At 49.1% G+C, this 14,790-nt stretch overlaps 1 protein-coding gene across 5 annotated transcripts; it reads right to left on the bottom strand.

Annotated features, from left to right (window-relative positions):
* Positions 1–836: 836 nt before the first annotated feature.
* Positions 837–12,277, bottom strand: LAX1 (lymphocyte transmembrane adaptor 1). 5 transcript variants are annotated; one of them, XM_060644176.3, is made up of 6 exons: positions 12,044–12,277; positions 10,292–10,466; positions 7,537–7,646; positions 6,997–7,107; positions 6,341–6,426; positions 837–3,816 (listed from the first exon to the last, which is right to left on the bottom strand). In XM_060644176.3, exons 2-6 carry the CDS (start codon positions 10,384–10,386, stop codon positions 3,022–3,024), a joined length of 1,197 nt encoding a protein of 398 aa, XP_060500159.1. In that variant the 5' UTR covers positions 10,387–10,466; positions 12,044–12,277; the 3' UTR covers positions 837–3,021. The 5 variants fall into 5 exon arrangements, with proteins under 5 accessions (XP_060500159.1, XP_060500158.1, XP_081648039.1 ...); XM_060644175.3 differs by lacking the exon at positions 12,044–12,277 and adding an exon at positions 10,695–12,032; XM_081791913.1 differs by lacking the exon at positions 12,044–12,277 and adding an exon at positions 10,695–12,032 and having other exon boundaries at positions 10,292–10,460.
* Between the last annotated feature and the right edge of the window lie 2,513 nt (positions 12,278–14,790).

Raw genomic sequence — 14,790 nt, 5'->3', positions numbered from 1 at the left:
CTTGATCATATAACAGCATGACTTATTCCTGGTAAGTTAACCTTGATCACATGGTTCAGGTGATGTCTGTTGAGTGTCTCCACTCTAAATTTACTCCCCCGCCCCTTCTATATTTAAGAAAAGAGTCACTAAATCCAGCCCTCACTAAAGGGGAGGGGAATTAAGTTCCAGGGTGAGTATTGAATAATTTGTGGACATGTGTTAAAGTCATTACGGTAATGTATAGATATTTGGGAGGAGATCTCTGAAGCTATGCAACTGTCTTATTTCTCTTTAAAGTGTCATCGACTAGGGGTGCCTGAGTGGCTCAGTTGGTTAAGTGTCTGACTTCAGCTCAGGTCATGATCTCGTGGCTTGTGAGTTCGAACCCTGCGTCCGCCTCTGTGCTGACAGCTCAGAGCCTGGAGCGTGCTTGGGATTCTGTGTCTCCCTCTCTCTCTCTGCCCCTCCCCCACTTGTACTCTGTCTCCGTTTCCCTCTCAAAAGTTGAAAAACATTAATAAAGTAAAAAAAAAAAGTGTCATCCACTAATTTTAGCATTCATTAGGTCTTGCTCACAGCAATTATTCTGTGGTATCTTTTTTTTTTTTTTTTTTTTTTTAATCTTTTAATTCCAGCATTGTCAACATACAGCTCTGTGGTGTCTCAATAGTGATTTTCTTTTCCCCTCATTTCTCCTATACTTATTATTCAGAATTCATCTGGAAAGACAGTTTATTCCTTTCTTCCATTTTATTCATTTATTGGTATGGACTCAAGAATATTTTGTTGAGCTATAGATTTGTATCATAATTACTTGTTTTCATTACTTTGCCCCTGGGCATTCTTTTAGTTGACTCCTTTTTTTTTTTTTTTAATTTTTTTTTTTAACATTTATTTTATTTTTGAGACAGAAAGAGACAGCATGAATGGGGGAGGGTCAGAGAGAGGGAGACACAGAATCTGAAACAGGCTCCAGGCTCTGGGCTGTCAGCACAGAGCCCGACGCGGGGCTTGAACTCACGGACCGCGAGATCATGACCTGAGCCGAAGTCGGCCGCTTAACCGACTGAGCCCCCCAGGCGCCCCTAGTTGACTCCTTTTGACATGCCTTCATCTTTTCTTGTCTTTTCTTCCCCCCTTCTTTCTTTTTCTTCCTTCCTTCCTTCCTTCCTTCCTTCCTTTTCTTTCCTTTCTTTCCTTTCTTTTCTTTCTTTCTTTCTTTCTTTCTTTCTTCTTTCTCTTTCTTTCATCTACAAGAAGGTCAAGCTCCCCATGTGTTTTCCCAGTCCCAGCTCTAGAACTAGCCATTTTTCCAAGGAGCTCTGTTTCCTTTTATTGAGAATGATATTTAGAAACCAAGAGCTGAGTGCTCAGTGTGTCCATTGCTTTCCGGGGTGTCATTGCTTCTAGATGTCCCAGTGGACAGAGCTGAGAAATATATGTATACTAGCCTATTTCTATACATATCTATATTTATTTCTGTATCTATTCATACCTATATCAAAATAAACAAGAGTTCAAACTATGCCTCCAACTCTAGTTCATCAACACCACAGAGTTTATTGTACTTGTCACCTCTTTTTCTGATAGTAAGAAATCTGCTTCTCCTTATCTATATTTACTTATTTGTTCAAACTTAGTATACGTTTAAAGAGTTTCAGAATCGCTAACCTGTCCTCCTCTGAGATACAAACTTACCAACTAGAGTACAGTGTTATGTACAGGTTTTTTTTTGTGTGTGTGTGTGTCTTTATCTTACAGTTTCAAGTGAAAACATTATTTTCCAAAGTTAATTAGTCAGCTCCTTCCCCCTCGGCCCCACCTTCAGTGAGGCTATATCATACATTCGTAAGACAGTTAGGTTTTATTTGTCTTAATCTGCATTCCATCATGGCTTCCCCTGACAGCATGGTTAATTACAAAAAAAATTACATACAATAAAAGTCACTCGTTGGGCTGTATAGTTTTTTTGTGTTTTGACAAATTTATAGAGTCATGTATCCATCACCACAGTACCAATACAGAATAGCCCCATCACCCTAAAAATTCCTTTATAGTAAACTTCTCTCCTTTCCCCAAACCTGACAACTACTGACCTGTTTTCCTTCCATATAGTTTTGCCTTTTCCAGAAGGTCATAGAAATGGAATCATACAATATGTAGATTTTTAGGTCTAGCATCTTTCACTTAGCCAAATGCACTTACGATTTGTCCTTGTGGTCACATGAACCAATAGTTCATTCCTTTTTCCTGTTGAGTATAGACAACCTCGTTGTGTGGATATACCACAGTTTGTTTTTCCATTTACCTGTTGAAGGGCATCTGAGTTATTTCTAGTTTTGGCATTATGAATAAAGCTGCTATAGTCACGTATGGGCTATTGCATGAACACAAATTTTCAATTCTCTTGGGTAAACACCTAGTACTGGAATGGCTGGGTTGTATAATACACGCGTGCTTTTAAGAAACTATCAAATAGCTTTCCAAAGTGGATACTATACTTTGCAATGAATGACAATTCCTGGCGTTCCACATCTTTCTCTAGCATTTGGTTGTCCACACTCTTTTTCAAGTGGCAGCTGCTGCCCCACCCCAGCTCTGACTTGTCCCTTCTTTTTGGCCTCTGCCTGGATTACAGACGAATCTGCATTCTTGCTTTGCAGCCTGCTGGTATCTGTGAAGGTAATGCTTTTAGGCTACTTCACGTTTCCACTGTGCACTAAAGTACTATCGCATTTTTTAATCTGCTAACCATCCTATAAGGCGGTTTCAGCAAACATTCTTAGGTTGGTATGAGAGATAACAGCACCCTGTTTCAGAAGAATTCCTTTCTGGCTTTCCCAGACCTTGGCTTTTGTGACTTCCTTAACTCCTGTGTATCTCGACCTCTTTGTACTACTCCACCTGAGAGAACCCACTGAAATACAAGGATGTTCAAGGGTCTTTACCAGACCCTGTGGTGGCTGTGGATCTGGCAGGATAGACTACTCCCCATAGCTCTCCAGCTGGGTGCCTGGGGCCTAATTCTTCAGGAAGGAGCTATGCGTCTGGCCCCTTGGGGTCCACGTCTCCGAAGCTGGCAGCTAACACATTCTCGTAGTCATCAGAGGCCTCATTTGGCATCTCTTCTCCATGTTTCATCTGACTAGTCTCCTTCTGTGCAGATGGCAGAGAGGTCACATAATCCCCTAGAGCCAGGAACCTCCCTGACTGCATGACAAATTGGACGTGGGTCCCTGGACCATCTGTCCTGCCTTCTACATGGTCTGTGTTTGAGGATGTCCCTTCTTCCTCCGCCTGCTGCTGGTTTCCACTGGCATGTGCCGATGGGACATTTTCATAATCTCTGTAGCACTGAGAAACCATCCAGGGCTGCTTCCCGTGGATGGCCTCAAGGTTCAACCCTGCCATGTTGACATAGTCATTTGAGGTCTCAGAAGAACTTTCCTCGTCGCTGAGCGGATCATCGCTCTCAGACCTTGGAGACCAAAAACTGGTGTGGTCACTGGCATTCCCACAGCCCTGCTCTCTTTCCTCAGTAAGCTCCAGCTTCTGAGCATTTGGGGGGGCAAAACTGTTCGTGGGGGTGGCGTTGGCAGACGCCAGAAGAGTCTCAGCAATCTGTTCCGCCGTGGGGACATTGATGTAATCTCTGGAATCCTCTGAAGAAATGCTCAGGCAGTCTCTGGCTGCTGTGACATTGACATAGTGTGCTGAGGGAGTGAGGTCCCCACGCATCTGGAGCCCTGTGGCATTGTCATAGATGCCCACTGCATAGCCGTTGGCAGGGTAATGGTCTCTGTGCACCCAGAGGACATTGCCTGCTTGGGAGGGCTATGAACAAGAAGAGAAGGGTAGTGATAGGATATGGAAGCGGAAATATGGGCAAAGCCTTTCTACTTCCCCAGCCAGTACTACTGTCTGATATTTCTTTTACTTGTTTCTTCCCCTTGGGGGAAAAAATCTCTAAATCGACTGCAAGGCTTTAATTTTTTTTTTTAATTTTTTTTTAACGTTTTATTTATTTTTGAGACAGGGAGAGACAGAGCATGAACAGGGGAGGGTCAGAGAGAGGGAGACACAGAATCCGAAACAGGCTCCAGGCTCTGAGCTGTCAGCACAGAGCCCGACGCGGGGCTCGAACCCACGGACTGCGAGATCATGACCTGAGCCGAAGTCGGCCGCCCAACCAACTGAGCCACCCAGGCGCCCCTAATTTTTTTTTTTTTTTTTTAATGTTCGTTTATTCTTGACACAGAGAGAGACAGAGCATGAGCAGAGCAGGGGAGGGGCAGAGAGAAAGATACACACAGAATCCGAAGCAGGCTCCAGGGTCTGAGCAGTCAGCACAGGGTCCGAGCAGTCAGCACAGAGCCCGACGCGGGGCTCGAACTCACAGACCGAGAGATCGTGACCGGTGCGGAAATCGGACGCTCAACCGACTGAGCCACGCAGGCGCCCCCCGGACTGCAAGGCTTTAGATGCTAGGCAGGTATGAGAGAAGCGGAGAGCAACCGTGTACGTGTAACAACACAGAGTAAGTGTAAGTTTAGCAACAGTGTAGATGTGTAAATTGCTGCTAGTTTTTGGCCACAGCATGAGTGTTCACCGGGGAGTGTGTGTGTTGGGGGGGGGGGGGGAGTGTGATAAACTGGACACAGCCTGCTGCCTCAGAACCCACTGAGACAATGTAGCTAAAAGTAGCCACTCAGCCCCGGACCCAGGGTGCAAATCCCAGCCTCGCTACTCCGTGCTGGGTTTGCGCAAATTGCTTAATCTCTCCGTGGCCTTACTTTCCAGCATGGGAAATGAGGAGAATCATAATACCTATATAATACAGGTGTTTGTGAGGAGTAAGTGTATGACCATGTGCCAAGTGTTTGGAATAGCTCCTGCCGCGTCAACAACACTAACAAATGCTTGCCATTATTATTAAAGGGGCGGCTGACCTAAAGGCTCAGGTGATTCTGGCCATTTAGGGATGCCGGTCTGAAATTTCCAGAGCTTCTGACTTTTCAAGAAAAGCCTCCAGACTTGAATGCGAAACCTTTTAGATTTTTACCTGTTGGCAATTGGTTCAAAATGTTCGTCACACACTACAGAGCCCAAGCCAGACACGTTGTGGCCTTACCTGGGTTTGGCACTCTGAATGCAAAATCCCCTCAGGATTCCCCACCCCGCCTCGCCCCCACCCCCAAGGGCTGGAACTCACTTTGGCAGCGGAGTTTCCTCTTTCCTGCCCTTCATCGGCCACGCAGGCTTGCTCCCCCAGGAAGTCTTAGAGGTGGGAGCAGAGCCCAAGGATGGGGTATAGGGGAGGATGGCGGGAAGATGGTCACATCGTATTCGAACCCTAAATCTTTGGGTTTTGGGTAGGCTGGAGAGCAGGGGGTCAGCAGCAGCGGGACTGTGTTCACTTGAGATGATCACAAACCGATTCTTTGACAAGCAAACAAGGACTTATCTATGGAAATGAGCCCCCTGAGTTTCAAAGTCCTCCCTTTACCGTGTTGGGTGCCACAGTGTTGTGGGAGTCCTCCCTGGGGGCTGCCTTCCGAGCCTGATCACAGGACACGTGGACTTATCGGTACTCGTTATACTACTCCCCTGGTCACCTCAAAAACGATCCCACATTTGGGGCACCTGGGTGGTTCAGTCCGTTAAGCGTCCAACTTCAACTCAGGTCATGATCTCACACTCCGTGAGTTCGAGCCCCACGTGGGGCTCTGTGCTGACAGCTCAGAGCCTGGAGCCTGCTTCGGATTCTGTGTCTCCCTCTCTCTCTCTGCCCCTCCCCCACGTGCACTCTGTCTTTCTCTCTCAAAAATATAAACATTAAAAGAAAAATTAAAAAAAAAATCCCACGTTTGGTCAAACACTTTTGACGCCAGCTACGGGGCTCAGTGACCTACAAATATACCTGCCCCGGAGGATAATTGAAATAGTTTGGCACAGGCCCCAGAAGTTATTACCACGGCAGGGCTTTTAGGGTGTTTTGAGCACCGACAGCCTTGTTGGAATGCTTGTGTGCCCTCCTGAGGTGATTACTTGGAAGGGGACAGGACTCCTTTGGATAAAGGGTTACCTGTCTTGGTGAAAACAATCCATTTCAGTCCTTGAATATATGTGCCCTGGTGCCTTGCTTAACATCACAAACACTTGTGCCTATCTTTCTTCATTTCTCTCCCTGGGCAGTAGGGAGGTCCCCAGGCTAGTCTTCCCAATGTATTAATAGGGTCACAGGGTGACTGCCAAAGGACATGTGGTTTGCTCTGTGGCCTGAACTCCTTTCCCCCAATTCTTCTGCCAGAGACACATCCTTTCTCCCAAGGGACTTGTCCTTCCCCTTGACTCTTACCACATGCTCAGAAGGAGGGGTCTCAGAATGTCTGGAGAGGAGGCTCTCGGTACTGAAAATACGGTTACTCCTTGACTGACGTCTCCCTGAAAGGACAGAGGACAAACCCTGAGGATGGCTGGCCGGTGCCCTGAGCGCTCCAGCCTGAGCAGTCCCTGCGTCGTGGGTGAAGTGGGTTTATATGGCGTCTGGTAGTTGGGGCCTGGTGTTCTTTGGTAAGAGAGTCAGAGCTACGGGCATGATGTGCTCTGAGCCCGGGAACTGCCCTCAGCTTCTAGCAGAGGACAGGAGGACACTAACTAGCACAGGGGCTGGGGAGGCTGGGAAGTTGGCTCCTGGGGCGAACCTTCCCTGCCTGTAATGCCGGAGGCCATGTTCTCCTCTCTGTCTTCCCCATCCCTAGACACACTCACCTGTCCTTTGCTAACCTCACATCAAGGTGAACCAAACCCCCCAACCTTTGTAGAGCCCCCTACCTCCCTTTTTAGAGCTTTCTAGGCCCCCAGTGTTTCCTCCTATCCCCTCCTCTTCCATGCTCCCTGAAGGGCACAACGTCTGAAAATTTAAAGAATGCTGCCTCTGGGCGGTGAGAGGTACATTCTGGGCGTAGAAGGTCAGTAACGTCTGCAGTCCATGGATTAGAAAGAAAAACCTACCCAGGTCTTCTTGCCTCTGGGGCAAGGAGTCATAAATATTTTTGGCTCCTTGTCTGGGTCGAGACAGCGTCAGTAAGGGCATGACAGTAACTCGGAAGTAAGGAACTTGTCCTGCAAGGCAATGACAGAGATGGAGATCGTGGCAGAGGCCAGTGGCACAGAACGTGGGGGCCTTTGGGGATGAGGTGGTCCCTGAAAATATTCTCCACCCTCACTATGTATCATAAAATATACATTTTCACAGCTGCCCAATTCCATTTGAGCTAGAAGACTTGGTAGACAGAAGCAGGAGGAAGAAACGGGGGGGCCGGGGGCGAGGGTTGGGACACAAAAGTCCCAGGGCAACGGCTTTCAAAATGGAGACACAGCGTAGACTCTCGAGTGAGACAAGGACCAACGTGTCAGAGAAGAATAGAGGATTCCGCAGTGTGATAGTTTATCCCTGGAGAATAAACTGGGCTTTAAACGCCAGGCTAGATTATTGACCCTGCGGGGGTGGGGGGGGGGGGGGTCTCAACTCTGGGCGAACAAGGGACTCACGCTTCTTCAATTTATTCCAGTTCCACAGGCCGTAGAAAATCATGGTGGTCAGGAGGATGGCGAGGAAGCCCGCGAACCCAGAGAAGATGGCACTGCTGTGGTCTTTATGTCTGTGAGGAAAACCAAGGGGCAGCTGTAGGAGGCTGAGGAGGTTGGAGAAGGTGCTTTCAACAGGAATTGGAGCCCGAGGACTTGGAATGGGAGCTGAGTGCCGGAAAGCGGAGGTGGGTAGGCTGTTTGGCTGAAGAGAGGGTCTTCTCTATGGACAGAGGGACACTGGACACAGGAGAAGGGAACTGTCCCTTCTGAATGCCGGATTCTAGACTCAGAAAGGCAGAGTAATGTATCAGAGATCCCACGGGTAGGAAGGGGCAGGGATAGAATGCGAGTTGAGGTCTGTTTGGACCCAACGATCGTGCTCTTTCTACCGCACTACATTATCCTCTGAGTTTGCAAAACCATGCTCCTCTGCCCTTACTTCCCCTTATCCCCTACTCCTGGGCTTCCTGTCTTGTGGGGAAGAGGGGTTACCCCACGCACAGTGAGGGAGCTCTCTGTGCCAGAGTCCAGCCTGCAGGCACTTGAGCCACCCCCATGCACCAACATGTGGAGCTGGCCGCCAAGCAACATTTGCTGTTTCGTGGGGTGTAACCGGTGCAAAGGCAGGAGCCGGTTTGTGCTGCTGGCGATTCCCTGACAGGACTGGGGCTGCTGCCACTGTAACAAGAGCCAACAGAGGTTACGGCGGGAATCGCCAGGGGACCTGCTACCTCCAAATATCAGAAACCCGATCAGCTACCAGGGAAGGGTTTTGTCCTCCCGAGGCCTAGGCTTGTTTACCCAATTTACACTGGACATTTCCGCCAGGCTCCCCAGTGGACGTCTCCAGCCAAATAGGCCTCAGACAGAATGCCTGTTCTTCTCTCATAAGCCTGCTTCTCCTGTGGTGTCTCCCGTCATCTAGTGGCTCAGTCAGAAACCTTGGAGCCGTCCTTGAGCGCTCCTTTTCGTTCACACCTCACTTCCGGTCAAGCAGCAGATTCTGTCTGCTCCATCCTGGGCATCTTTCCCGAACCCAGTCACCTCTTGCTCCTCCACTGCCAACGCTCGGTCCATGTGGAGGTTTGCAGCACCCTCCCGCATGCGACGCCTGGCTTTCCCTCTTGACCCCGGCCTATTATCTTCACGCACGAGCCAGTGTGGTCCTCCTGACAGTAAACCAGGTCACGTCCCCCATATTCTTGTGACCTGCATCACACTTGGGAAGACAGCCACAGTCCCTACCCAGTGAAGACGTCCTGGCACCTTATGTGCTGGCCTCTGTCTGTCTTCTGACCTCATCTCCTACCACTTTCCATCTGACCTTGACAGCTAGGATTCGAGGCTCTTCTTTGTCCGTGCAAAGCATAGTCCTGCCTCCGACCTACAGGGCCCTCTCCCAGGTGTCTGCGTAGCTCGGTCCATCATTTCACTCAGGTCTCTTCTGAAATGTCACCTGTTCAGACAGGCCCTCCCAGTCCACACTCTATTACTCTCGGTCCCCTTAACTCTGCTCTCGTTTTTCAGACTTAAGGCTGACTGGCATTATATTATATATCGATTTGTTTATCTGTTAAGATCTGACTTTTCCACTTGACTGTAAGCTCCAGGAGGCCATGGACTTGTCTATCCTGTTTATCTGGTGCCTGGAACAGTGCCTGATACTTACTAAGGGCATGATGAATATTTGTTGAATGAGTGCGTAAATTAACAAACACGAAGGAATGTAGAAGTGATGATTTCTGGGGGGATTCCGAGTTCTGACAACTTTATGAATTCATTCCCCATCAATGCTCCTATTCACCTGCAGGTGACATATATTTGTTTGTCATGGTAATAACATTTATTTCCCTGAACGACAGCGATTTTAAATTGATCATTTTTGGGGCACCTGGGTGGCTCAGTTGGTTAAGCATCTGATTTCAGCTCAGGTCATGATCTCGTGATTCGTGAGTTAGAGCCCCACAGCTTGGAGCCTGGAGGCTGCTTTGGATTCTGTCTGTCTGTCTGTCTGTCTCTCTGCCCCTCCCCCATTCACACTCTGTCTCTCCCTTGCTCTCAAAAATAAAGGGAAATATTAAAAAAATGTGTTTGTTATCGCAGCACTGAGATTTATACCCACCAGTGTTGCTAAAGCTTCAACTGCTGATGGGTTTTTTTTTTTTTTATTGTGAGTATGATACTGAAAGTTTTAGCAGTAAAATTTATATCCACGATTAGTTCTGTGAGATTTTATATGCTAAAGATATAGCTTTATCACATCTATGATTGCATTTTTCATTCATGGAAAGTTTTTAGGACCTAAAAACACATCATTGAAAAAAGTAGGCCTTTTGTTTCCATTATGGGAGGGCCTAGTTTTTTGTGTGTTTTTTGTGGTGGGGGACTGGTGGTTGGGACCTGAGACAGGAAAGATTGGGGACAGCGATGGACTGGGTCTCTGGGAGGTCAGAAATCCAACCAGGCCAGGCAGCGAGCTCTAGGGAAATCCTGTGTTATCACAGCCACCCCCTGCGACTCCTTTTTTCTCATCAACACCAATTCCTTTCCTCCCAGCAGCCCTGAGAAAACTTCTCTAAGCCTGGAGTTTGGTGGTCTCAGTGGACCTGAGCCTGGCTGTGAGGGCTAGGAGCACTGCTGGGGTAGAGCCCCCCCCCCCCCCCCAAGGGTCCACCAGGGATGTCTGTCTAAATCTGGGGAGGGTGGAGTCACTCACCTGTCCAGGCTGCCACCAGTTTCCTGCAGTGTCCTGGCCTCCGAGGTCCCCCCTCTGATTTCTGAAAGGGTTGGGGTGATCATATCCATTGCCATGGGAACCTCTCTGGCTTCAGCTTCTTCTAAGCCTTCTCTTAATTCTCATCAGCTAGTGCATGTGGCCACTTCTCCTGGATCTTCCCAAGTTGTCGACCCCCCGGAGAAAAGGCAAAATTGGTTTGTGTTTTACATATCATCATGACCACTTTTTTAAGTAGATAAGAACGATGGACACCCTCCCCATCCCCATGTTTTCCAATCTTTCTAGAACTTTCTTTCCCCCCGCCAACTTTCTACCTTGCATCTACCTTGCAACTGTCAGGCTGCGTTGACCCCAAATACAAAAACAACAGGTTCGCTTCTACCTGGATGTGGCTACAGTGCCGGAGGCGAGACCTCAGCCGGGTATGGTGTCCCCCAAGCGACGTGGCTCAGGGAGACGCTATGCTCTCTGCCTTCTGGTGGAAGTATGAGGGGCAAGGAGGGGGGAACTGCCAAGAGGCCCGAGAGAGAGGCTCTGTGAGAAGCCCATCCTCCCCCAACCCTCAAAGCAGACAGAAAAGAGCAAACATTTTGCCAGAATGGAAACAGAGAGTCGTCACAGGAAATGACACCACCAATGTGCTAATGAAGCTTGGGGCACAGGAAACGCTGCTCAGCTACAATAAGATAGCAGAAACCATGTCTTCACCCCTGTTCCCTGGGTTGGCTGGGTGCGCTGTGGTCTGTGGGGAGTGTGGCTAAAGATGGGACAAGGTGGAGGGAGATTCATGACTGTTCCTTTGGGTTCTGAGGCAGGGAGGCAGGCTATTTTCACAGACACTTCCCTGAGTGATTTTGACAAAGCTGGTCTGTGTTTCACGTTCTGAGACTCTCTGGGTATTACCCTAAGGATGGAGCCAATGCTGGGTCAGCAGGGCCCCTGGAGGCCATTCCCTCCTGAAGCCCTGCCCTCCGTGGCCCCTGTCTGCTGGCTGTCTCCCTCACAGGACTCTTCTGGAGATCTGTCACAGTCCTGCTTGTTGTGTGGCTATCTCAGAGGCCAGAGACCCCATACCCCGTGTCTACCCAAAGTGTCCCAAACTTACACAGCTGTTCAATATGTGTTTCTAGCTCCCTTCTCCTCTTTCCTTTTTCCATCTCCTAAAACTCTCTTTGCATCTCGGGAGAGTCCAAAAAGAAGGGGCCACTAAGACTCTTATGAGGATGTGAAGAAGGGCTTCTGAGGGGCGCCTGGATGGCTCAGTCCGTTAAGCATGCGACTTCAGCTCAGGTCATGCTCCGGGAGTAGTCTGTGAGTTCGAGCCCCACGTCAGGCTCTGTGCCGACAGCTCAGAGCCCGGAGCCTGCTTCAGATTCTGTGTCTCCCTCTCTCTCTGCCCTCCCCCTGCCCCACTCACGTTCTGTCTCTCAAAAATAATTTAACGTTAAAAAAAAAGCAAAGAAAGAAGGGCCTTTGACTTGGCTTTCCAGAAGGCAATGGACTCCCAGAGGGACAGCACGGAATACAGACAGTGCCTCAGCACCATGTCTCTTCTGCCTCTTCCCAGTGGACCCTGAGGCCCATGGCCTCCCGGGGCTGCTCTCCCCTGCTTTGCGCGGCCAGGCTCTCACAAGGCCCTCAGGGCAGGGGGGCCGCTGGTGGGTCCTGGCCGGCTGTCCCCAGAGCTCTGCCTTTCCAGGTGCCCGCTGCCCTCCCTCCACGCAGCCTTACCCGGTAGGAAGCAGAGGTGGTTCAGAGGCCGCTGGTTCGAGAGCCGGAAGCTGGGTGTCTGCCTGCTTGTCCTTCGGATGGGGTCTGCGTAGAGCTAGGACTCCTCAGGAGAAGATCCATTGCTCCATGGCCCTGGTGGCCGGGACTGGTGGAAGAGAGAAGCTAGGCTCCCCAGGCCTGTCCTGAGCCTCTGGTGCCAGAAGGCTGTGTGCAAACTGGGAGCTTGGAAGGCGGTCCAAGAGAAGGGCCAATGGAACCAAACCTCAGAACAGCTACTTTCAAAAAAAAAATTTTTTTTTTTTTTTTAAAGAAATTCTCTTGCGTGATCATCTTAAGACCTTGGTTCTCTTATCTACCCAGAATGCTTGAGTCAGACTGATCTTCCCTCCGGGTCTCCTGACTCTCTCCTCCCCCCCCCCCCCCCCCGCCCCCCCAGCTTGAGGGAAACAGCCTTCTGAAAGGAGGCTTTGCAGACAAGCTCTAGGTTTTCAGACCCAGCTGCGCCCTGTCGCCCTGTTCTCCTTTCCCTCCCCGTCGTGCAACAAACCAATCAAACCAACAAATGAGAACACAAAATAGGTGTGTGAAATTATGCATCACAATAATGGAAGAAAACGACTCACTCCTGGGAAATAGGGTATATGGTTTAAATCTGATTGCTCTGGTGTTTCCCTCTAACGGCTTTCCAAGATTTTGGGGTTGAACGTGACACAGGATTCTGAAGTATTGAGATTGGTTTTAAACAGACGGAACTTACGTATCCAAGTGAGCAAAACCCGTTGACGGGGAGAGGCTCTGTGCTAACTCAGCGGATCTCGCTAATACCTGAAACCTTTCAGAGTCCTCAGGCAAGACAGAAGCACTGCGTTAAGAGTATCAGTTCAAGTTCAGATCCTAAATGACCTACTTGGGTGATCTTGGGCAGGTCCTCTAATCTTTCTGGGTGTTTCCTTGGGTGTAAATTGACAGTATAATACTACTTAGGTAATGCTGTTGTGAAAATGAATCGGGCTAACCATGAAACATGCTTAGCTTAGGACTTGGCATATGTAGGAGCTCATTAAATGGGGGCCACTATTGTATGATTATCTCATTATGCATTAGGCTCATTTCTTTATACTTCAATGGACTGCCCCCTTTGGTCTTTCTCTCTCCCTCTCTTGACGTTTAGCCTGCCTACCTGCCGTGTGTCACTTTCCTTTTTTTTTTTTTTTTAATATTTTTAAAATTTTATTTATTTATTTTGAGAGAGAGAGAGAGAGAGACAGCACGTGTGGGAGAGGAGCAGCGAGCACCGGAGAGAGAGAATCCCAAGCAGGCTTCATGCTGCCGGCACAGAGCCCAACATGGGGCTCAAACCCACGAAACCACGCGATCGTGACCTGAGCTGAAGCCAAGAGTCAGGTGCTCAGCTGACTGAGCCCCCCGGGTGCCATGCATATTTATGGGAAGTCTCCCGCCACGTGGCTCTAGATGCTTAGCACACCGCGCTCAGCCTCAGCTGGCACCCCTGTGTGGGCACTCTGCACTCCACGCAGCCCTGGCTCTGGTCACTTCCACGTCCTTGGCCCTTGCGTTGGTTCCTCCACTGTGACGGACAGACTCCTCTCTGTCTCGTAAAATTCCAATAAAATCCATTTGAAGAGTTTTATACTGGTTATTTCTAGGTTGTGGGCCTTGAGGCATTTTGTTACTTCCTTCTCGGGATTTTTATCGCTTGCATTATTATATAAAGCAAGTGTCATTTTTATAAAGAAATAGAGTTATTTTTTAAAACAATATGTCTTGTCACCACCTCTGTGAAGACTTCCCCTTCTGGACCTGGGTTTGCTCTTCTGCGTTCCCATGGCACCGGCCCTCGATTGTTGGGATTAGTTGCTCAAATGCCTGTCTCCTGGAGTAGCCTTTGAACCCCTTCAGGGCAGGGACTTTGTTTTATTTATTGCATCTCTGGCATTTGGCACGGTGCCTGACCATCATCAGAATGCGGTGGGTCCTCTGAGAAGTTCTCTCAGGTGCTTATTGTTGCTGTGAGTTTATGACCTAAGTGTGTAACGGGGTGAGATATTGGGAAAGAAATCGGTGTCCAGCATTTTCTCCCGCCGTGTGCTCATCCAGCCAAAAGAAAGAGGCAAGCCCTTCACTGTCCTCACTGCCCCTTGTAGGAAGGGGGACCCAGCTCCCGTGTTGGGTCTCCTTTGCCCTAGGAAGGGGTTAACAGTGGCGTTTGTATTTCTTTTTCCTCTTCTTCTTTTTTTAATGCTTATTTTTTGAGCCGGGGTGGGGGGAGGGGCAGAGAGCCAGAGACAGGATTTGAAGCTGGCCCCATGCTGGCTGCAGAGAGCCCCAGGCAGGGCTTGAACTCGAGAACTGTGAGATCATGACCTGAGCCAGAGTGGGGCGCTCGACCAACTGAGCCACCCAGGCGCCCCACAGTAGCTTTTGTATTTCTGGGCCAAAAACAAAACCAAACAAACACACAAACAAACACACACAAGCCCACGTTGCCCTGTGTGAAAGACAACTCCAGCCAGGCTTTGTTTGGGAAGGTTTGGGGGCCGCAGCAACCACAACCACAGCAGGGTGCCGCTGGAGCCTTAACCACCCTCCCCTCCTGTTCGCTTGTTTCTGCGCTGGAGGCCTTCTCCAGTCCAGGCAAGTCTGAAACCCAGAACAAAGGCAGCAAATACTTTCCTTTTAAGTTAAACTTGTGAGAGAGCAGGGTTAGGATAAATAGATTTAGAAAG

Source organism: Panthera onca, chromosome F1, assembly GCF_046562875.1.
Source record: "Panthera onca isolate mPanOnc1 chromosome F1, mPanOnc1 haplotype 2, whole genome shotgun sequence".
Taxonomy (NCBI): Eukaryota; Metazoa; Chordata; class Mammalia; order Carnivora; family Felidae; genus Panthera; species Panthera onca.
The sequence above is the reverse complement of the archived record's forward strand: the minus strand, read 5'-3'. Positions and strand labels throughout refer to the sequence as shown.

Excerpts from the sequence above, each read along its gene's own strand:
- LAX1 (XM_060644176.3), bottom strand. The coding sequence starts at position 10,386 with ATGGCAATGGATATGATCACCCCAACCCTTTCAGAAATCAGAGGGGGG. Across the intron at positions 7,647-10,291 it reads ACTGGTGGCAGCCTGGACAG|ACATAAAGACCACAGCAGTG; the intron begins GTGAGTGACTCC and ends TTTTCCTCACAG. Across the intron at positions 3,817-6,340 it reads CCCCTCCTTCTGAGCATGTG|CCCTCCCAAGCAGGCAATGT; the intron begins GTAAGAGTCAAG and ends TCTTGTTCATAG.